The following is a 22,321-nucleotide window of genomic DNA, read 5'->3' on the forward strand; positions in this document are numbered from 1 at the left end:
GCATTAACTGTTGATAACACAAAAAGGTAATTACACCAGGGCAATATTCTCTCTTCAGATTCTGCCAAATATGGCAAAACGGATTAAACAGCGCTTCACAGTCCAAACGGATACCGCGAAAGCAACCCGAGTGTTTCTGAAGGCAAGTCAGTCACCTGATACCAAACAGAGCAGCTTTTCAGTTATTAAATACAAAACGGAAGGCAGAGAGCTCCACAAACAACAAATACTCTGACAGAGCATCTCATGGGAGGAAACACAGTTTGTTGTGACGACCATGAGTTCTAGCGTTTAGGAATTCATTGGCTGCAAAGGATCCATGTATTAAAAATATGGAAACTCAATAGATTTATACTTAAAATGATTAAAGTCTGCATTTCTGTCACATCTTTGATTTTTGGTAAAAATCCTTGATTATAAAAAGTGTGTGTGTACTTGCAGGATGTACTTAAAGGATATGATGAAATTATAGCTGCAGGTGGCAACTGGCACATTTTTGCATGCAATGTCTACACCATGTAACTTCGTTATTATCATTTCATTGAAGTAAAAGAAACACAAAAACGGTTGGGATCAGTAATTTGTTTGTGATGCAGAAATTCACATAAACAAAGAGGAAAATATAAATATATATATTAAAAGAATATTTTGAGATAAACACAGAAAATTAATGATGAAAATTGGTGTGGCATTTACATGCATTTTCATGACCCTGCAAACTAATTATTTTAGTTTTCACTGTGGCGTAAAAAAAATGGATTAGAGGGATTCTGATTTCATTCTGGGACCTTCAGCACCAACCACTGAGAGCTAAAACCAAGTCGAAGGCTCAAAAAGCATCTACATGTTAAACAGCGATTAAAATTGCATAGATTTCATACTTTAAGGTGGAAAATGTTCAAATGGGACGCGCTGTGATTGAAAGAAGTTGTGATTGTAGTTGTTTGGCCCTCCACTGCAAACACTTTGTGCTGTACTTAGCCCTCCTCCTCTCACATTAACATGCTTCTATCATTAACCCCCACGCCCCACCTACTGCATAATAGCTAGAGCTGCATGCAGGAGGGAGGAAATAAGAATGTTTCCTTTCTTTTTTTTTCCTGCGGAGCATCTTGAATGAATGATTGATGTGAGGGGAACGAGATCAGAAAGATATAATCACGGTCTAACGAACGCAGAGCCTTAAGAAATGTATACCACAGGAATGCCATGAATTTATAAACAGACCATATATTAATATATAAGTAGGTGTTTGAAATAACAGAATCTGTTGTGTCTATCTATCTATGTGCAGTTCATGCTTTATAATCATTATTTGTGGAATACTCTGGTACAGAGCTTTGAAAGTTTAATTCAGGCTCTGCAGAGTCTCTTCATTCAAATAAACGTACAAGTTATTTCCTCGTGTACCATCCCAAACAAACATTAAACACACCCGTGTTCATTGTCAGCGGATAAACAAATTGCCATTTTCCTTGAGTGACGTATGTTTTGTGTGAAGACGTGCAACGCCAGAGCAGGGAGATAACTTCATTTCCGAGCTTTGAGCATAGATGAGGGCGAGACAGTTAGTCCGTGTTCAGTATATGAGCACCTTTCATGGGACAAATGGAATGTCAATCAAGAGCCGGTACACAGATGCTTTCTCCCTTGTGGGGACTGAGATGCTTTCTGGTGATGCAGCTCTGTTGTTCCAGCCTTACTCTGGGTGCACTGGGAATATTTTGTCCTTTTACCCCTCCACATCCCCTCGCTCCATTTCAGATCCCCTGACTATTAACGATTTCTTTAGCTCTCCAAGTTTGCCTCCTCGGGCTTTTCCTCTTCTCCACATCCATTTTTTCAAGTTGGATTTTTGCACGGAAAGTTTTTGTTTTTTTAAAACCTCTCCTTTCTCCCAGTGTTAGAGACTGTGGGAAAAGGTGAAAAACCTGAGATCGGCACTGAAGATCTTGACATTCAGAAAATATGTTCATATACAACCAATATGCACAACAAATATGTTTTAAAGGGAATCCAATTTCTTCTTCTTCTTAGATTTAGGCTGACATTTCTTGCAATCTGTATCTGAATCTGTGACCCTCATGATGCAACATTTTTCACCCTGATTTGCTAAGATATAATTTTCAGCATGCATAGAACAAATCTTCAAAGTAGCTCCAAGCAAACCATAAAGCTGCATGTGTACGTCCACAAGGAAGTAAAAATGAGACATAACTTTGTATGAAAAGCTACTTCTGTTATTGTTGCTATGAACTCTAGACCCAGTTTAAGCAAGGTGATATTCTGAATCATTTTTTTTTTAGAGAATGTCAATCTCCTAGCTTGAAAATGTCGCTATAAATTTTCAGTCTGGCTAAAAGCAATTAATGTGGGTAGAAGTAAAAATCTGTATTCAAAAAGTGGACATAAGTTCTGTGTCTGAAAACCAATGCAGTTGCTTTTACGTTGTACTCTTTCTGATGGCCAGAAGGGGGCGACACCTGTCACCACAAAATTCATCTATGTGAAAGCGACACCTAGCTATCTTGTTATGTAGCCTTCACAAACACTTTCCTGACCAGTTTGTGGACTCGTTCAATGCTAATTTGTACATTACAGTGAAAATCTTGAGCGTTCATGTGATGATAAATGGATTAGCACAGTTGTCTAACACAGCGGTCTCCAACCTTTTTTGCGCCACGGACCGGTTTATGCCCGACAATATTTTCACGGACCGGCCTTTAAGGTGTCGCGGATAAATACAACAAAATAAAACTAGTACCGGTACCGAAAAAAAGAAGATTTATTCATAACACACGTGAAAAGACCCAGGAAAACTGAGTTAACGATAAAAACGATAACAAAATAACACTGAAAACCCTGAAAACCATACATTTCACACCTGAGCCTCAACTCGCGCGGCCCGGTACCAAACGACTCACGGACCGGTACTGGTCCGAGGCCCGGGGGTTGGGGACCGCTGGTCTAACACACCAGAGATCACTGGTTCAAGAATGGGAGGGGACACAAATCCCTGGAAAGGTTGTGTAAAGATTATCCTCTTATATAGGACTATGTGAGGAGGGTAGAGTGATATTTTTTCAGGCTGGTACTGATACTATTATTTGGTGATTTTAAAATTGAGTGTTCCGATATGTCAGCAAATATATTTATATTTTGTTGATGATGTTGCTGATGATCCTATATAAGCACCATTATATTTTTCTTTTCTTTCAGACACACAAAACATAAACCTAATAAACCCTAATATTTGTTATGTGCAGTTATCCATTTACTCACTCACCAGGTCAGATGGTTGTTGTGATTAAGGCGTTCCAAATACGTGTTGCTAACAGGGAAGATGAAGAGGTCATCTGGTGGCTGGAATATTCAACATCATCATTCCTAACACGGCTGAAGGGTGTTTCTTCCATCTCTTCTTTATGTTTTTAATTTTAATTTATCGGCTGACACAAATGCAGATACCAGTCGATTGGCAAATGTCCAATAATATCTGCTTGCCTATAAATTAGTCAGGTTCTGCAATTTTTAAAATAAAAATGTATTTATCAATTACATAAGAAGATATTATATGTGTGATGTCTGTAAAGTCCTAAAGTTGCAGAGATGGTTATACTGGTTGCATTTATTAAAGGTAGATTCAACATCAAATGTCTACCTGTCTCATATCACTGCATGATCATTTGCAACATTTTCTTTTAGAGAAACAAAAGAAGAAAACAGAAAACAAAGTCACCACTCTTTCTGCCCCTTCTCCTAGCCTAATAATTTGCATACAGTCCCTAATATCTGTCCTCCTTTTCTTTCTTGTACATCAAAAACTTCTGTTCTGCCGGTGTGCCACAAATGTGTACCCAAATATTTTGGTACAATAAGCCTCTCTGTTATCCTCACAGCCCTTTCACACCTGCCCTTTTCCTCCTCCTCTATGATGAAAACCTTAAAGTGGGTTGAGAGAAAGAGAGAGGAAGGGGAAAAAACGTTTCCACTTCGTCGGGGCAGCTTAAGAGTTTGTTATTAAAAACATGACAACCCATTCAGCCACTAAAGGTGCTTACTCAAGGGAATGCATGGAATGTTTATTCTTTGATTAATTTGCTTGGAGGAGACCTGAAATTCCCCCACTCATGAATATATGGGTGACAGCGAGATTTCTCCGTGGTGACAAGTTATCTAAACAACAGGGCAAAACGATTATGCTAATATCAGGTTGTAGTCATCAATCATCGCGTGTCAATGTGGTGTCAACGCATCACGTTCCCGATCCCACCCCCTCTGGCCATGTGTGCCAGTGTAAATGCGTGCGTGGACGTGTGCAGCTGTGCGCCTGTGTTTATTGAGAGAGAGGAGAATTGATCACAACTCTCTTTACGCCTGGGGACTCTCGGGAGCATCGCTGCGCAGAGCTGTTCTCTTGGATAAGAGGCGAAAGGAAACTGGGAGGGAATTAATTAGGAGTGAGTTTCTTCATCTTGATATGAACACCGAGTTACACACACACACACACACACACACACACACACACACACACACTCGCGCGGAGTCCAGGCTGACGTCAGACAGACGCGCCTTAAAAACCAAAGAGCGCATCACGGAGAGATGCGTGGTTTGATCACACACACAAACTGGCGTTGGATTGTAAGAGAGCAGGGACACTTTAAAGAGCAGGAGCAGTCTGGTGGATGAGGTGGAAACTGCGGGTGAAGCCGAGAAGTTACTTCGAAAGTCCGTCAGCGCTTGTGCGTAAAATGAAAGCGCTGCGTAAATGTCCGCGTGTCCACTTTTGGACGAGATGGTAGATGAAATTCTAATTAAAAACAAAAAAAGCTGCAAAGTTGACCGGAAAGTATCTCTGAACTAGTGTCAGGGCAAAATAATTTAAAATAATTTTTAAAAATCTGCGTTTGGTACGGATGCTGCTGGAAGTCGCTCCACATCTGCACTCCACTTATTTCCTCTTTGGTCACATTTGAACCATGGCTTACTCTCAGCTGGGATACTCCTACTCCACCACGCCACAGGTACGGGTAGTATATTGTTTTGTCTTTGATGTTATTGATGAGGGCCTGAGCTAAATAAGGAGGATAAATAGATTTTAACTGGTCAAAAAATAGTCCATCAACAAGTCCACTATGGAGAAAATGTGACAAAATCAGCACATCGGTGCTGTTTTATTCCAGCTTTTGTTTTGCTTTTGAGAAAATAACTGAGATTAAACATTTGCTCCTTTGTGAAAGTAAGGAGACATTTAAAGCGCCAGTGTACGTAAGAGAGTTTCTATACACACCAGATTCCCTTTCCTTTATGGATATCAGTGAGTTCGTTTCATACATTTTTCCTTAGTTTCTGATGACTTCAGGCTCCCTGGCCGGTTGCTTGGAGCCGGGAACCCCCCCGTCCCACCCGGTGCTGCGCTCACCGGGCCACCAGCTCACCCCAGGAGCAGGCATCGGAGTCTACAGCGGCCCTTATCCCAAGAGCCAGAGCTATTACAACACCTGCGCTACGGACGCCGCTCTCTATTCCAGAGTGAGTGTCACACTTCACTTCTAACTCTTTAATTCTCGGATTTCAAAGTGTTCACTTCCGGATTTTTTTTTCTTATTCGTTTTGCCCTTACAGTAAAAACGTGTAAAGATTGTCTCTTGTGCAGGAACATTTCTGAAAACACATAAATAAATAAAAGTTTGTTTAACCTTGATTAGGCATTAATTTCTTCAATATTTTCAGGGGCCACTAGATCACAAAGAAGGAGCTGCATCTGTGCATGTGGGGACATCTCAGACTCCTGCCTATTATCCTTATGAATACACATTTGGACAATATCCTTATGACAGATATGGGTAAGTGAACAAGAATGTTTTCACTGCTCTTAAATTAAAACATATTTTTAACATGATAACTGTAAAATATCTGTGTCAGCATTATCATTTACTTCAGAATGATGGGAAAAACCTGTCTGTAGCAGGTTTATGGAGTCAGTGTTATACTATAATAAGATTTATTATATTTATAGTGTTTTATTGTAATTTACTCAAATTTAATTGTAATTTATAATACCACATTCTTACGAATATCGCGTTTTCTTTGCCTCTGTTTTTCACTTACTTTTGGTATGAGCTAACTGTTTATTTGATTCTCATCATCTGGCTCAGTTATTCCTGCTCAGACGGCGCTTCGCGTCGTAAAAACGCCACCCGAGAGACCACCAGCACCCTTAAGGCTTGGCTGCAGGAGCACCAGAAGAACCCCTACCCCACTAAGGGGGAGAAAATAATGCTTGCCATCATCACCAGAATGACGCTTACGCAAGTGGGTTCTTGTAAAATATTTGATGTTTATCGGGAAATTTTTGGGTTCTGTTGCATGATAATGTGTCTGATTTTCACCTTTTCCTAATTCCATACAAATAGTACATTTTCCCACATTTCGACTTTCCTTCTCCTCCTTTTCTAACTTTAAGTTCGCTTCTGATTTCTCCTTCCTTCCCTCAGGTGTCTACGTGGTTTGCAAATGCACGCAGGAGATTGAAAAAGGAGAACAAGGTGACGTGGTCACCGCGGGCTTGTAAAAGCTCAGATGACCGAGGCTGTGAAGATGACAGTGATGAAGCTGAGAAGCCACTTAAAAGTGACAAGGAGCTTCCTGGTATGCAAGTCCTAAATCAGTCTGCCAGCAAAGTTTGCTTTGTTTCATGGTTTTCCGAGCTTTGACTGTTATGCACAGACTCTTTACTGTCGGTGTCGTTTGTTTTTTTCTCAGAGCAACAGTGCGCAGACCTGCAGAGTGATCTTGAGGACTTCGATCTGCTGGAGTCTGATGCTTCTGATTGTGATCCAAAGCCACAGTTTCTACCTGAGGACAATGAAGTGAACCCAAACACAGAGCTACCCCACGTGCATCTCGCACACAACCCAGATACACTGCACAGAAAAGAGAGACTGTCCCCTGACTGCCCCAAACTCACACCGGTCCAGCACCAAAGCAGCTCCTTCTATCTTAATGCAGACCTTCGAAGCACAGATGCCAAACCCAAAATCTGGTCCATCGCTCACACTGCTGTGTCTTTGGATGCCAGCTTGCAGTCTGAGTACCCGCCATGTATGCTGTCATCAACCGGTACTTCCTCGTCACCCGGGTATCCGACCAACATGGCACTCACCAAGACAGAAAGGCAACAGGAATCTCCAGTCGCCACACTCAGAGAATGGGTGGATGGCGTTTTCCACGGCCCTCCTTTCCAACAGCCCAAACCGGCTGAGGTATGGAAAGGCCTAAACGAAGCTACGATAGAGAGCAGAACACCTGGACAGTCCTTTGAAATTGGGCGGTCTGCTTCAGCTTTGTAGTTCATCAACAAGCCATCGTTGGGAGAGACTGACTTAAACTCGACTTAATGTGAAAGTCGATATTTTGACTGTGTGACTTGATCAGCTGACCGTTCACTAAGAGCCACTCCCTGTTTGCCTGTTGAAGTTTCCATTTTGTTTTAAGGCAGGACCGCCAGTTCTAGTTCAACAACTGTTTTTGCGGGCTTGAAGACAGTGGGTAAAAATGTCATGCTTAGAGTAAAATCTTAGTATCTTTACCAGCTCACAATCCAGACTGAGCCATGCTAACAAGCTTAAGTGTCATCCCCCGTTGCACTGTTTTTCCTCGTTCAGAGAATGGTTTAAAAAAGACATTCCTTTTACTAAAGGCCCATGCACACTGCTTCAGGAAATCCAAAGCCCGGCAGACCCGCTCTGCATAGTCACAGTTGCTAAGCTATGATTGGAAAATAGTTTATTTTATTGAAGGAATTTAGTGAACGGTCAGTTATTGGTGTATGATCCTAATGTGGCAATTTGATATCCCCAATGCTCTCTTACAAGTTACAGACTGTTGCAAACTACATCAACGATCAACTGTCACGGCACACTTCTCTGCTCCAAGGCTGTATGATGCACACACATGAAAAAATACAGTGTTGTACACTTGCACGATAGCCTGCACATGCACTGAGTCACAGAAATAAAAGGCGTGTTACTTAGCATGGCAAAGTTCTCCGACTGTGCCCTTACATTAGCTGCCCACTGTCTGGAACCAATAGTAGAATCACGTTAGCTGATATAAATCCAGTTCAGGGGAAAGGGAATATACCTCGGCAGTTTTGGATGCGTGTGTGTGAGTGTGCCACAGACAGGGTATTTGTGTGTGTTTTGAAGGAAAGAAAGGGGGAATGTGAGTGGTATTCAGCCGTGACTAATGGAAACACACAGAGGAGGGTGCTGCTAAATTGTTAAATCGATGCCACTTCCACCTCGGCTCCAGATATAGCTGCAATCAGCGATGCATCCCTTTTCATTAGACGGCTTTTGACTTTGTCAACCTGGGACTGCAAGAAAATCCACCACAAGCAAAATGCTTCATAAAAGCTCTTAAGTAATTTTAACTAAGTGTCACGTCTTTATCCCCTCTGGTGATTTCTTTTTCATGCAGGCAATAAATAGAAAAGATTGCTATAATAAACAGAAATCAGGCAGTTATCATTAGCCTAAATAACTTTTTTTTTAAGAAAAAATGCGTTTTCATCAACTTTAATTATTAAAGGAACCTCCACAAATTTCACAAATAAAGCACAACAAGAAACGGTGAAGAGCTGTTGTCTTTTTCCTTCACCCCCCCAACAATATTTCTGCTCATCCTGTTTTCGATTTAGTAGCAGTGATAAAGTATTTATCAGAACAGAGGAGGGATCTGCCTGGGCTTTGTATGGAATTAACCATTTCAAATTAAATAATTCAGGATGAATTCAACCGAGAATTTCATTCTGTTTCTGCTTCATAAATAAGTAAGATCTAAGATGATAAATAATGACATCTGACGTTTTATTTCTGGAAAGTTTTCTTTCTCCTGCTTGCTGGCGACTGGGATCTTATTTTGGTAGGCTGCAGATATATCTTTCATATTTTCGCTCAAATTTTTACATTTTTCAGTCCAAATTTAATGAACCAGAACAGGTACAATTTTGTTTCTGGTTTAAAAACAATCTTGAGGCAGATTTGACTTCAAAAGAAGAAGTACTAGTGTTGTGAAGGACGCTGAATGACAGCCAGATAAGAGGTTGGCTTTGTGCTAAGTGGGGAAAGAGATATAAGGGTATACTTGCTCTCACCCTTAGCCGTTTGAGAAAAAACGTTTTTCCTCTGGTAGAGAGAACAGGGAGTACGGGGAGAGGAATATGCATTTTATCAAGTTGTGTCAATGTGACTTAGCTTTGGTTAGGAAAAGGTCCAGCTTCCCTTTATATGTTAATTGGCAATTGTTTTCAATACAGTGTTTGTGCCTGTGTTTTCATTATATAATTTCATGAATAATATGCAAACTTATTGTAAAATTCAGACAAGCAACAACACATTTATTGTCAACTAAGGGTCAGCAGCATGAAGCTGTGACCACAGTACTGACATGTACACTTAAAACTGACATGGCTAAAGGTTGCTTACTTACACATTCAATCACTGTGCAACATTAGCACTCAGTGGAAATTTACGGCCACCAGAAACTGAGCGCATTACTCATTTCCTATTGTGGTCTAAAATAACTGCTAAGAAAATGATTCATATTTTGCTGATAAACACTCCACTGTACTCGCTAGCTGGTTGCAAGTCTGCCTCACTAAAATTGGCTCATTTTTTTTCTTTGTTACTCAAAGTAGAACCAAAATAGTAGGTTAGAGCTATAATCTTAAAAACCAAAATCAAAGAGCTGGAAAACATTTCAAATAGCTCTTGGAAAGTGAACAATCTATTGATTACATTAGCATAGCCTTAGTACAAAAAAAAAAGACTTGAAGCCATCATACTTTGGTTTCTGGACTGCCTTTTTTAAGCCTTTGGTAATTTTGGTGTTACAATCCAGATTATTTCTTTTTCTAATTGTTTGGGGGGGGGGTCTTTTAATTTAAATACATTTTAACCCACATTTGGATGATAGAGTAGCTCTGGAGAGCTATTAGCTAACATTAGCTTGGTTAGCAAGGTACTACGGTAATTCAGTGCTAGCATATTGGATGGCAGTCTGATTTTGGCTAGCAGAAAACAGCTTTCAAACTGAATGAGGAACTGGAGAGACTGAACAACAAACATAGTGTGTCTTACGATGACTAAATGCTGAAGAAAAAACAACTGTCACTCAGATGCAGTTACAACTGATAAGATATAACTTTAAGCATAAAACAGGTTAGAGCAGGGGTGTCATACTCCAGTTCTCAAGGGCCAACATCCTGCTTGTTTTTGAGATATCCCTGCCCTACCAGCTGCTGAATATGTAGATCAGGTGTGCTTTGCCAATAAGAAGCTACAAGGGCAGTACAGTGGACCTCAAGGCCTGGAGTTCGACACCTGTGGGTTAGAGGACTGAACTGTGTAAATTCATCCCCCATACAATGGCCAGAAAGAACAAATTAGCTATTAGAAAAAGAATTAGCTATAGAGAACAAACTGTTTTTTGTACATGTAAGAAAAGTTTTAATGCGGTATATCTGAACATTTTAAAAAAGGAGTCTATGAGGACTGACTACAGACACCATAAAACACTGATGTATCTTCCAAGTTAGGAAAACGAAGCCAATGCAGAAGTACCTTAAACTGCATTCTCTCTTATAGCAATGGTCCTACAGAATCTATGGGGGAAAAAGCTTTCAGCCTTGACCTCGGTAAACACTTTCCTGCTGAGCTTATGGGCTCACTCTTTTTTGGTCAGATTTAATAATAGTAAAAATTAAAAATTAACATTCTGCAAATGGTAAATGGAATGGTACTTACCACCATATAGCACTCACCACTTATAGCACCTTTCTACTCAGTAGAACAGTCAGGCTTTCTAGGGCAACTCTCATTCACACAGTGACAAACATACTCATACTGTGCTTTTATATATTCCAAAGCACTTTCTAACATTTACTCCCGAAAAATGCATCAGGATCCAAACTAGAGGATTCGGGGATTCAGCCAACGACCTTCTGATTAGCAGACAAACAGCTCTGTTGATGTGTTCCAGATTGAGTTCCACGTGCCAAGTAAAAATTTTCATCTGGAACATTCAATGATATGGGATTTCCAGTTTGGAAAGGTGGAGCAGCCCCACCAACCTAAAGTTTACATTCCTAAACGGAGGCAGCGGATGCAAACAGTAGTAAAACTGTTGAACCTTTAATCTGTTGTGGATCTGTGACTTGTGCCACAGGCAGAGCATTGACTTGGCTCTATCCATGGATGTGCTGCAGCAGTCTTTTTAACCCCCACCCTCAAAAACATATTATTGTCTTTGCTAGTGATGCTTGAATTGGTCTACCTTGCTAAGAAGTAAAAAAGGTTTTTGTGCCTGCTCTGACACACTAACTCAGGAATGATGTCACTCCCGAGTCACCCGAGTAACAATCAGACAACATCTTACTCATACTATGTTTAAAAAAAATGGAGGATTATTTGTGATATGAAACTGAAACTTCTTTGGCTAACAACTTGTCAATGAGGGGGCTTCAGTCAGAAAAAGAGAAAAAAGAAAAAAACGCACTTTTTGAGGTTCCAAAAGGAAAGCAAGGTAGCTACATCAATCTTTTATGCTGTCTATTGGACTAATTTAATTTTTTAAGCCAGCCTCAAGTGGCTTTCCAAGGAACTGCAGTTATTTACACTTCCATGTTAGCTTCATTTAAATAAAAAAGAGGAAAAAACTTCACTTATAGAATATGAACAAACAATACATGTCAATGAAATTTGGGCAAAACATTTGTATTGTTGTTAGCTAAAGCTAACTAAAGGTTATCAATGAATGCGAAGTTGACATTTTAAAAATCTCAGCTAGGTCAGCATGAACTTCAATAAGTTTGCTGTTAACCAGTGCTCATTTTGTTGACCAATATTTTTAAGTCACAGTTTTCATCAACAACCTTTTTTTCTGATAAAAGCAATTTTATAACTAACTAAAAACTAAGGTACAAGGCCAAAAACTATGATTTAAAGATGTTGAAACTTGCAACAGCGATTAAAAATTAAATGAAGATATTCTGGAGAAATGAGATCCAATGAAGTTGTGTAGAAAAGTGGGACTAGTTTGTAAGTGATCCAGTCAGAAGGGGATAATGGGATCACTTTTTTGCAAAACGGTACAACCAGCTCCCTGTTTTGTAACCCACGTGGCACAACTCTCACCAGCAAAACCACATAAATCAGCTTTAGATTTAATCTTCTTTAATTTTATGGTAATGAAAAGAATTTAAACACCTAAATTATTACAAAAATGAAATGACATTTCAGTCAGAAGAATGACTGAAGATGAAGACTTCTTTTAATGGTTAAAGTATCAAATCAGACCAAAAGTTTTTTCAAATAAATGCTTTTGGGGAGGATATCGTGTGTAAACTTAACACTGAGTGAAATCCCAGTCAAAAATGTTAAAACTAGAAATGCAGCTAAAGTTTTGAGCATGAATCTTTTCCTCGTGACATTTCTCTTGTATCCCTTTTTTAACAGCCTGTTTTTTTCACGTTTCTCTTTTAACTACTCCAGCTATGTCGTGTCTCCTCTTACCTCCTTCCCCAACTTATTCCACCATTGTCCATATTCCCTCCTCCGTCTTCTCCCTCCCTCTGTCCCTCCACTTGTCTCACCTCTCCTATGTCTGCTGTCGACACAGTCGAACGACTCAACAGCCAGTCTGACACGCAGGCCTGCTCCCTGGGCCATATAATGTGATTAAGACTCAGTGTGTTGCTGCACAGGTCGGGGAATGTTAGACTCTCTGTTTACCTGTCTGTCTCACAGCACCGGGAGTTTTTTGGGCTCTTTGTGTCTCGAGGGATAGTTGACACAGAGACATGTGCGAAGGGCTTTTTTTGTGACCTTGGAAAGTAAGCTGCAAATGTTTTGCCCGAATTTCATCAACATGTATTGTTTGTTCGGATTCTGTTTCTTTTCTTCTTCCCTTCACAATCAGACCCTTTTTTCACAATCACTTTTATTTTTAAAATTTCAGGTGGAATGTCTGCACAGGAAGTATTGACAACTTTAAATTACTCCTCTCTGCACCTCTTGTCTGACACCTATTTCCTTTCAACACTATGTCTCTGGTGCGCACTCAAACACACACACGCAGGCATAGATATACACACACTTCTAAGTCGCTTGTGTCTTGTCACACACACTTTGGTTTTCCGGGGCTATCAAAGTGCTGAGTGCAAACTCTCTCCTCCAAAAACTGTCACATGTCGCCAGAGGTGTCTCGCTCCCTGCGGTAACCCTCTGAGCTCCTGGCACAAGAACAAGTCATTATTTCCATGGTAAAGGTCAGACGCTCTGTCACCTGACTCTAAAGTGGAGCTGAGTGGAGTCGCCCCGAGACAATGACCAAAGGTCAGTTTTCTGTTTTGACTCTCATACAGTAGGTGTAGATTTGAGGAGGACAGGCTGCTCCCAGATCTGCCTCTGAGCCCCTTTTGGTCACACTGGCTTCCAGACATGGAGGCTCAGATAATTGGCTGCAGGGAGCTCCTTAATGAGCCGCGGGGTCTGTAATGTGACACATCTTCAAGGAGAAATATTTTAATAGGGCAATTACAGCGATGAGGAGGATGTTTTGTGTGGAGTGAGTGATTGTTGTGGAAGGACGCCGTGCTAAGGAATTTTGTGGCATTTAACTCCATTATCTACTGTGAGGCTCGGTGGTGGGGACATTTTCACTGTGATTACAGTCTCATTTGAGCTTATCTTTGTCTGCATGGTCTGACCCGACACTGTAGCTCATAATATGCTTAAGGGTTTTATTTCCAATTACGATCTAATATTATGGAGAAGGAAAATAGGTAAGTGGATGTAGCGTTCAATCCCGCGCTGATTTGACAGTTGGAAACGGCACCCATGAATGAGCCAGTCTGCAAATTGGTTAAATCCACCTTTGCAATCTGGAGTTCCTTGATATATATATATATGTATGATGCTGAAGAATATTACATTATGCTGGAGCAGCACATTTAAAGGCGCTGAATAATGAAGCAGTGCAGTCAAACCCAGGACTAAAACACTGTGCGATTCACACGCTCAGTTTCATCTGAAGATTTTGCCCCCGGCAATGCCTCCAACCCATCCAAGCACCGCCTCTGAACCACTCAGACTTACCAACCGCAAGACCAACCAGTCAGCTCTCTGACACTGACCCGGCTCGCCTGCCTCATTTTAACAGTGCACCTCTCTCCCCTTCAATCATCCACTGTGGTCTTGACTATAGATGAGGTTAACTACAGCGTAAGCCTCACTTCCAGGAGTCACCAGGGCCAATTATATCAGCCTGACAACTCTTCCCAACCTGAGCTCCGTGGTGTGGAAAATGCAGTTCCACTGCCTGCATCACTGGGGACAGAACAGGGTAGTGCTGTCTGGAGCCCGAGCCAAGCGCAGGCCAATTTGGCATGCAGAGGTCTATGGAGAATAAGCCTGATGAAATATATATATGATCTTCTTCAAACATGTATTGTTCCACGCTGCTGTGTCCTATCAGACTGCCCCTCCACCCCCACCCAACAGTATCCTGGCAGAGCAAGACCTTCCAGCTTGGATCGTCGGGAGCCGACGGAGGAATGTTAAGGTCCTTTCAGCGCTCTTCATTGTAAACAACTGACAAAAGTCCTCTATCTATCATCTCTTTCATGTACTAAAGAAATAATCATAACTTTAAAGCAGATAACACTTTGGTGCACTATTTGTATTTTCATTGATTTTAATTACAAGTTTGCATCACCTTTCAATGCATTATATTAGAAAAAAATGAACTTTGCTGTGTCCAAAGAAGAAAATGTAAAACTTGTCTTATTTCCTGAAAGAAAGCCCTTCAGCCTGTCTCCAGCCTCAGAATAAACACATATGCAGGACTCTGCTGACCTCTGGCTGTCACAGGGTGGAACTGCACCCTATTAACCAAACGTACAGCAGCATCGGGGAATCTACAGTAAGAGCAGCAACTTATTCAGAGCTTCGCCTTCAAATCTACAAGAGCAATAATTAGAAACTGCCTGTACACATTTGACTGTCTACAAAACTTTGTGTAGTGCAGTCTTTGTCTTTATTCCAGGATGCTTAATTACAAAGAATGAACTCTCAGACAAGATATAATTTATTGAGCAATATGGCGATTTACACAGAGAAGCAAAGAGGAAATGTTTCAGTGATGATGCTTCTGCTTGAACTGCAGTCCACAGTAGCCGCACGTTCCCACTTTTGTGTCTTTATCCTGAAGACAAAAAACAAGAGCGTTTACAGTTTGGGAACATTACATCAAATAATCTTAGATTAAAACAACACTAAATAAAATTTTACAGATTATATGTGCAGAGTCAGGCTATAATCTCTCCTACTGTTCTACTCCAACCTACTGTTTGCCTAATGAAATCATAGAATTCGCTGAGTTTATCCATTTTAACAATGATGCCACACTGTTGGTAAAAGGTGGGGACATTATAAATCATTTGTATATTCTGCAAAGCAAAAAAAAAAAAAAAAAAAAAAAGGATCTTCATATTTTTCAAACCCTATTTAATATTTAACACACTACTGTACACATTCGGGAAGTGAAGAGAGCAGCTGTTCTAGTTTTGAAATCCTTGCTTGAAACAAGATTTCAGCTAAAGAGCCCTACTTTGTTTGTTTTTTTCGTTCAATCCATGCGGCATGTTAGTGGGGTTAGGTTAACTGGTGATTTTAAATTGGCCATAGGTGTGTGTGTGAGCACTAATGGTTGTCAGCCTCTTTGTGTGACCCCTGCAACAGACTGGTAACCTGTTCAGGGCGTACCCGCCGCTCTACTTGTAGCAGCTGGGATAGGATTCAGCCCCCCCAACCAGGAAATGGGTAAGTGGAAGAAAGACTCAGAAAGCCATGCTGCTAGAATACATGTACACTTTGTCCTGCTTACAAGTCTGGATAGCATCAGTAGCTTATTTTTGTTTCCAGAGACGGAGCCATCTTTACTATTAGTTTATGGCCTCGTCCTGTGCCTACAGAAATGGCCAATCAGGTAAAAGCCATTGTGAGATAATGGTTTCTGGTTCTTACGCAACTTTCAAGTCTTTTGTTTGGCCTGTTTCAACTTTGTTCCAAAAAAAAAAAAAAAAAAAAAAAAAAAAAAAAAAAAAGAAAGAAAGAAAGAAAGAAAGAAAGAACGAACATGAAAAATGAAATTGATCAATTTTATTTTCAGATAAAATCATATTTTTCCCAGGTTTGTATACCATCATGAATCAAATATTAAACCAAATATTAAACTGAATTTCATTTACATTTTATACAGCGTCCCAACATTTTGGGAAACGGGGTTTGACAGTCTTTTGGAGTCATCACTCAACCTCAGTGCTAAATAAACTTCATCGTTCCATCTGTCTATTTTCTTTTTCTTATCTAGTTCATGGTTTTGGTTGGCCTGGAGGCTGTCTTAGCTGTCCGAGGGTGAGAGGCGGCACAGAGGCATCAGGCAAACTCTACACAGAAAGGAGGATTCAGAGCTAGGAGCTTCTTGCTGTGAGGCGATGGTGCTAACCATCATGCTGCCAGCTTCATCAGTGCAACAGCACCTTTGTGTTTTCTGAGATCCCTCACTGCACAAAGCTGCTAGGTTTAGGAGATTCATGCCTATCCCAGCAATATGAATACCAAGCACTTGAAATAGTTTTATCTAATGGTGTCTGCAGGGTCTTACCAAGTTGATGTAGACTTTGGGGTGTCCCAGCGCTCCTCCGCCCCCATCGCAAGATACCACTCTGACTTCGATGTCAGACACTGGCTCCTCTGCCACCAGGTTGATGGCAAAGTTCTTATTCACCTTTAAACAACAATACAAAGCAATTGTGTAAGTACTTTCCAAAACTCGGCGAGGAAGTCGCTAGGTGTGGTATGGGGACTCTGCACTGATGTGCATGTTTTCGTTGTTTTTTTTTTTAAAGTATTTTCCAAGTGCTACTTAAAACAGCTTTTCCAAACATCGTAGTTTTAGTTTGGATGCTTACATTAATTTACTTTGCACACAGAAACAATTATTTCGCAAAAAACAAAAACTGGCATTGACCTCTGTCTTCAGTGGGATTCAAATCAGGGCTTTGTGCAGGCCAGTCAATAACGTTCACTTTGGTATTTTGGGGGCAGTTCTTCACCAGGAGCAACATATGTTCTGACTCGTTGTCATGTTTGAAGACAAAGCGATGACCCACATCTGACCTAAGGACGTGCTTCCAGTAAGCATTAATCTTTCTCCAGGTTGTCTTTAGCATACTTCAGTCTGGTTTAAAGTTGTATCTTCTGAAAAACTGAAGTTTTTCTTGGTCTGCAACCTCACAGTCTATTCAGGATTCCAGTGCTTATCTTCTTTGAGACTACAATTCTCAATTCTTGATTTGTTATTCACACAGTTTTGGCCTTGGATCTGAAAGACCTAGGCCCTAAACCCAGTTAGCAGGGGTTACACTAAGCTTAGCCAAATGAATAAATTGTTAAGTGCTTATTTCTTACCTCTTTCTGTTTGCCAACAAATCTGGCTTTCCTGTAATCATGCTCATCATACACCTAGGAGAAAAACACAAGTTACACGCAGCAGTTTACAGGCATCCTGTTATTTTGTTTATCTGTGATTTAACATTGTGGTCCTAATATGAGAACTGTTTTAAGAGCGGAACTAAATGAAACTTTTAGATTTATTGCATTATATTGCATATTGTGTATGCAATATAATCAGTGACCAGCATTCAAACATCAAACATCTTATAAGCAGAGTAATTTGGAGCTGCAGGCGTCAGTAACACTATGCTAAGGTTAGCTAACGTTGCTCCATGGGGTAAAATAACAGTAACAGAGAGGTAGTTTTCAGCTCACCTGTCCGGTGTGAGTGATGGGCTCGCCGGTAGTGGAAACATCTACACTATAACGGTGAGCAGGTACTGCAGAAAGCTTCAAAGGCGAAACGAGCAGCTTAACATTTTTACTGAAGGACAGAACTCTGCCCACTGTGGCCGCCATGTTTACAACAATCTGCTTTCCCAGACTGCCTCGCAAAGGACGCTAATACCGAGGTTAATTTCGCCCCGAGTCTGGCTTTTCAGGCTCAAACAAACTTTACCGGCGGCAAGCCTCAGCAAGGTGCCTTTCTTTATTTTGACATATATTATAAAATGTAAAATAGTTCAAATTTAAAAAAGACGGAATCCGAGACTGTTAGTATGGAGAAAGGGAAGTGTTCTCCCACAAAACTAGCGAGAGGAAACTGCCTGAAAGGCAAAAATAAGGGCCTCACTATCCTCCAATACACCGGAAGCTGTTGTATGTACTTGAAGCAAGAAAGCAGTGTGGTTCTTGTTGTGGCGATTAACACGTACTTACAGGGGCATAAATGAATTCATGAATTCAACTTTCTAGTGATTTCTGAAAGGTTTGTTTGTGTTGTTTGACTTTGTAATGTTTTCTGCGCAAGCATTCACACAGTGTGAATGCTTATTCGGTCTAGTGCTAGCAGGTCAGCTCTGACATGCTCGTCTCCTTGGCCGTTACATAGTTCTGCTGTGTGGACACCGGGTGGTAATTTTTACATGTACAGAGTTTTTTTGTACAAGGAAGGTAGTAGCCTATAAATATATCATTTTTTAAAGGCCCATGGAAGATTTTATTAAATTGGTGTGTAGCTGGTTAATGTGTTACGTACTAGGCCTCATGAGTAGTGCTTATTCTGCAATATGTTGCTGACTGTATTTTAAAAAACATGTTAATATGATTACCTTTGTTAGCCCAGGCTAGTTTGTTCATCTCAAATAGTATTAGAACGTTATTTAAGGCGGTGTATTGTGCTTTTTGTTATTTCCTCTCATTTGTGTCATGTTGCAATGGGTGATGCTTGTGTTATAAAGGCCGAGGTTTCAAGTAAAGAAGTCGGCATATGTGCAAGAATTTACTCTGACCAAAAAACTCAAATTTGATACTTTTTTTTTCTACTCTAAACATTGTATGATGTCAGTTAGGACAGGTATTCCAAATGTGGTCATGTCAGGCACGCAGCTCCACCTCATGTTAAAACTTTAGGTTTGTGAGGGGCAGCCAATTAGATGAGTGCGGGCTCAAAGGGAGGGGCGAGGGAGCCAAAACAGGATGTTTTAGACAGATGAGAAACTAAGGACCCCAGGATAGGTCCGTATGAATGAATGAATGTTTTGTGATTTTGTGTGACCGTTTGATTCCCAATGAAATGTCACCTTCCCAGACTAAGATGACCTCTCTGGATGCCCTGTTTCACCTGACCAAAAGATTTTGTTGCACTTATTTTAAACAGATGGTGAATCCACCCAATTAAGAACGTGGAGTTTCAGTAACTGTCACATTTTCAATAGTTTTTGCTTGAGGAATGGCTAATACTTGCCTAGTGAAAAAATTAAGTAATCTTTTCAGCTCTGCATCACAACGTGAGGAACTAAAAAATATCCTTTTTTGGAATTCTCTTTGCAGCTTTTCCGCCATGGCCCCCCTTCTGCTAAAGCATCTGGCTACCTCCTTAGCTAGGCAAGTGGCCCAGATGAGCCACTGGCGTCTGACCTTGTCCTCACCGGCAGCCTTTGTTCACAGATCTCTCTTTATGCTCACCGGCGGTTCTCGTGCATTTCTCCCATCATCGGCCAGCATCAGCTCCATCCAGCGCCCTTCTTCTGGCTTCCCGGCTCGTCGTGAAACCTCTCTGTTGGGACAGTGTTGGCATGTTCCCTGCGTTCAGCCCTCTGCAGGAATGAAAACCAAAACTGCCCTGAAGAGGCGCTGCAAGGACTGCTTCTTTGTTATAAGGAGGGGACGTTTGTTTGTGTTCTGCAAGACAAATCCAAGACACAAGCAGAGGCAGGGCTGAAGTGTTGTACGAGCGTGGGGGTGACTGCACCCAAGGCGTGGATATTTACGAAAACTGTGCTGAAGTAATAAATTGTTTGGGTGAAAAATACGTTGAAGTCTTCTCACCTCTCTACAGTTCCTCTCCTAACAACAAAAAAGACAAATTTTTTACGCATACTGAGCAAAACTCGTGAGCCGCCCTGTGTTTCTGCATGTTTTGATTCTAAAGCCAGGTGGGTTTTTTGGGGGGGTTGTTTTTTTTTGTTTGGGTTTTTTTTTTGTCATTTACAAAGAAAATGTGATCTTGAGCGATCGTTATCAGACTTTCTGAAGGTCTTTCAAAAGTTTTTCTTTAGACAGTGGCCTTGTTTTTCACTTATTTTCAGTCCAGTTCTTGTACCTGACCATTTTCAGGTGAATTATTATTTTATTTGTTTAAACACTTAACACCGACCTATCAATCATTCAACCATTAAAAATGCACAAGTGTTGCTTCTATAGCAGACAACTTAGCAAATAAACTGTAAACTGTGTCTTTAGGCACTTTGTTACTAGCAGCCTGTCTCAAAAGACATAATTACTTCTCACTTCTTTAGGGTAAGTGACTCAACTAAAGAAATGAGAAGTAATTATGTCTCAACTTGACTCAACTCATCTTGAGTCTATTAAAAAATGCCAACGATAACAAAGTTTTACAGGAGCAGAAAAGTATTTTTGCATCAACAAGGTCTGAAGCAGCGTGGGATCATCCTGATGGATGAACAGAACGAAACGTAGCCAACATCCAGAGCTTTAAATGTCCTTCAAAAACCCTGGAGAAATATTCCTAATGACTAAATAAAGGCATGACAAGAAAGCTGACCTAAAAGAGTTCAGGCTGTGTTGAAGAATAAACGTGGTCATGCCAAGTATTGATTTTAAAGCTTGTGAGAATTGAACAATGATATTGCCTTATATACTGTATTTACATTTATTTTTTAACCTATTTCCCATTTTTTTCCAAAGAAAATATAAATCAATGAGGGTTTGCTCAAGACATTTGCGCAGTACTATGGATAGATACATACATACTCAATGGCCACTTTATTAGGTAGAGTGATTCAGCTGTATGGTCAGAAAATCAGATAGCGGCAAGTAGTGATGTAGAGATTGTCAAGATGACCTGGTTGTTGGTCCCAGGCGGGTATTTCAGAAACTGCGGTCCACTAGCAATTTCCCTTACTAGGGTTCACAGAGAATGAAAAAAGACAAAATATCCAGTGAGCAGCAGGGTGAAAATGCTTTGCTGATGCCAGAGGTCAACAGAGAGGGTCAGACCTCTAATAGTAGGATAAAACACCCGTACAGGAGAGCATTTTTAAATACACAGTAAAGTCTGACCTTGAGCTAGATGGGCTACAGCAGCAGAAGCCCACATCAAGTGCCATTCCTCATCTAAGAACAGAAAACTGAGACTACAGTTCACATAGAATCATGAAAATGAGACAACAGAAGATTGTGTTGAAATGTTGCCAAGTCTGGTTAGTCTCCATTTCTTCTGCAACATTTGGATAGTGGGGTCAGAATTCAACATAAACAAAATAAAACTATGGCTCCACCCTGGTTCTGGCTGGCAGTGACGGTGTAAAGAGATGTTTTCTTGGACTCTTAAGTATAAATACCACAACCCACCTAGTGCAGTGCATTATGTAAAAATCATTAAAAATACAAACAAAAAGAAAATAAAAACGGGAAGATCTGTGTACTAGGTTTTTCTATGCTCTTTAAAATCAGGACCCAAATGAACTGACCAAAACTTCCACCACCATCTTCTTTTAAAAAATATCTAAAACAAAAACACAAAATGAACACTGCACAGCATACACTTACTGATTACATGGTTTATTTTTATGAATACAATTTAAAATCATCATTTATTTTTTAAATGCAATAGAATTAACCAGTTAACACCTACAGGGGCATTGAAAACCCATTTATGGTTACACTTACTGACATTTAGCACCCCCCAAAAGACAAATACAAATGTTTCAAAGGACTAAAATCCGTTACACACATCCCAGCCTTTACACATAAAATATAAAACAGTGCATCCGACAAACTGCAAGTGTTCAAAATCTCTGCCAAACAATGCTGGTTATTCAGCTGCGAGGGCTGTCCAGAGGTCGGAGCGCTGTGTGTGAGCAAGATGTAGATATTTCATGTATTTGTTTGGACAAATATGCAATATTTAAGGCACTTTTTTTTTTATGGCGGCCAATAACAGGAAGAAGATGGAGACTTTGATTTTCAATCAAAACTGTTTGTCTTGTTTTTAAATGGAAAAGTTTTTTTTTTTTTAATCTGTCATTATGCAAATGTTCATGCCTTTTTTTCAAGCATTTTGATCAATCCTGTTAGATTATGACCAATCTACTGCAATGTCGCTCCTCTTATGA

General features: G+C 40.4%; 2 protein-coding genes across 2 annotated transcripts; one reads left to right on the forward strand and one right to left on the reverse strand.

Moving 5' to 3' along the window:
• Nucleotides 1–4,516: 4,516 nt before the first annotated feature.
• On the forward strand, nucleotides 4,517–8,618 carry irx4b (iroquois homeobox 4b). The gene is made up of 6 exons (XM_080863749.1): nucleotides 4,517–5,024; nucleotides 5,347–5,532; nucleotides 5,734–5,846; nucleotides 6,159–6,315; nucleotides 6,498–6,651; nucleotides 6,766–8,618. The coding sequence occupies exons 1-6, from the start codon at nucleotides 4,980–4,982 to the stop codon at nucleotides 7,350–7,352; spliced, it is 1,242 nt and encodes a 413-aa protein (XP_080719875.1). The 5' UTR covers nucleotides 4,517–4,979; the 3' UTR covers nucleotides 7,353–8,618.
• Nucleotides 8,619–15,130: 6,512 nt separating this feature from the next.
• Nucleotides 15,131–18,061, reverse strand: ndufs6 (NADH:ubiquinone oxidoreductase subunit S6). Its single transcript, XM_080862366.1, has 4 exons — nucleotides 17,898–18,061; nucleotides 17,538–17,591; nucleotides 16,732–16,854; nucleotides 15,131–15,270 (listed from the first exon to the last, which is right to left on the reverse strand). Exons 1-4 carry the CDS (start codon nucleotides 18,039–18,041, stop codon nucleotides 15,202–15,204), a joined length of 390 nt encoding a protein of 129 aa, XP_080718492.1. The 5' UTR covers nucleotides 18,042–18,061; the 3' UTR covers nucleotides 15,131–15,201.
• Between the last annotated feature and the right edge of the window lie 4,260 nt (nucleotides 18,062–22,321).

The sequence above is a fragment of the Rhamphochromis sp. 'chilingali' genome (genome assembly GCF_963969265.1).
Source record: "Rhamphochromis sp. 'chilingali' genome assembly, chromosome: 17".
Lineage (NCBI taxonomy): Eukaryota > Metazoa > Chordata > Actinopteri > Cichliformes > Cichlidae > Rhamphochromis > Rhamphochromis sp. 'chilingali'.

Coding starts and splice junctions, on each gene's coding strand:
- irx4b (XM_080863749.1), top strand. CDS start 4,980: ATGGCTTACTCTCAGCTGGGATACTCCTACTCCACCACGCCACAG. Junction 5,025..5,346: donor CCTACTCCACCACGCCACAG/GTACGGGTAGTA, acceptor ATTTTTCCTTAG/TTTCTGATGACTTCAGGCTC. Junction 5,847..6,158: donor TATCCTTATGACAGATATGG/GTAAGTGAACAA, acceptor CATCTGGCTCAG/TTATTCCTGCTCAGACGGCG.
- ndufs6 (XM_080862366.1), bottom strand. CDS start 18,041: ATGGCGGCCACAGTGGGCAGAGTTCTGTCCTTCAGTAAAAATGTTAAG. Junction 17,592..17,897: donor CCATCACTCACACCGGACAG/GTGAGCTGAAAA, acceptor TTTTTCTCCTAG/GTGTATGATGAGCATGATTA. Junction 15,271..16,731: donor CCAAAGTCTACATCAACTTG/GTAAGACCCTGC, acceptor TTTTGTCTTCAG/GATAAAGACACAAAAGTGGG.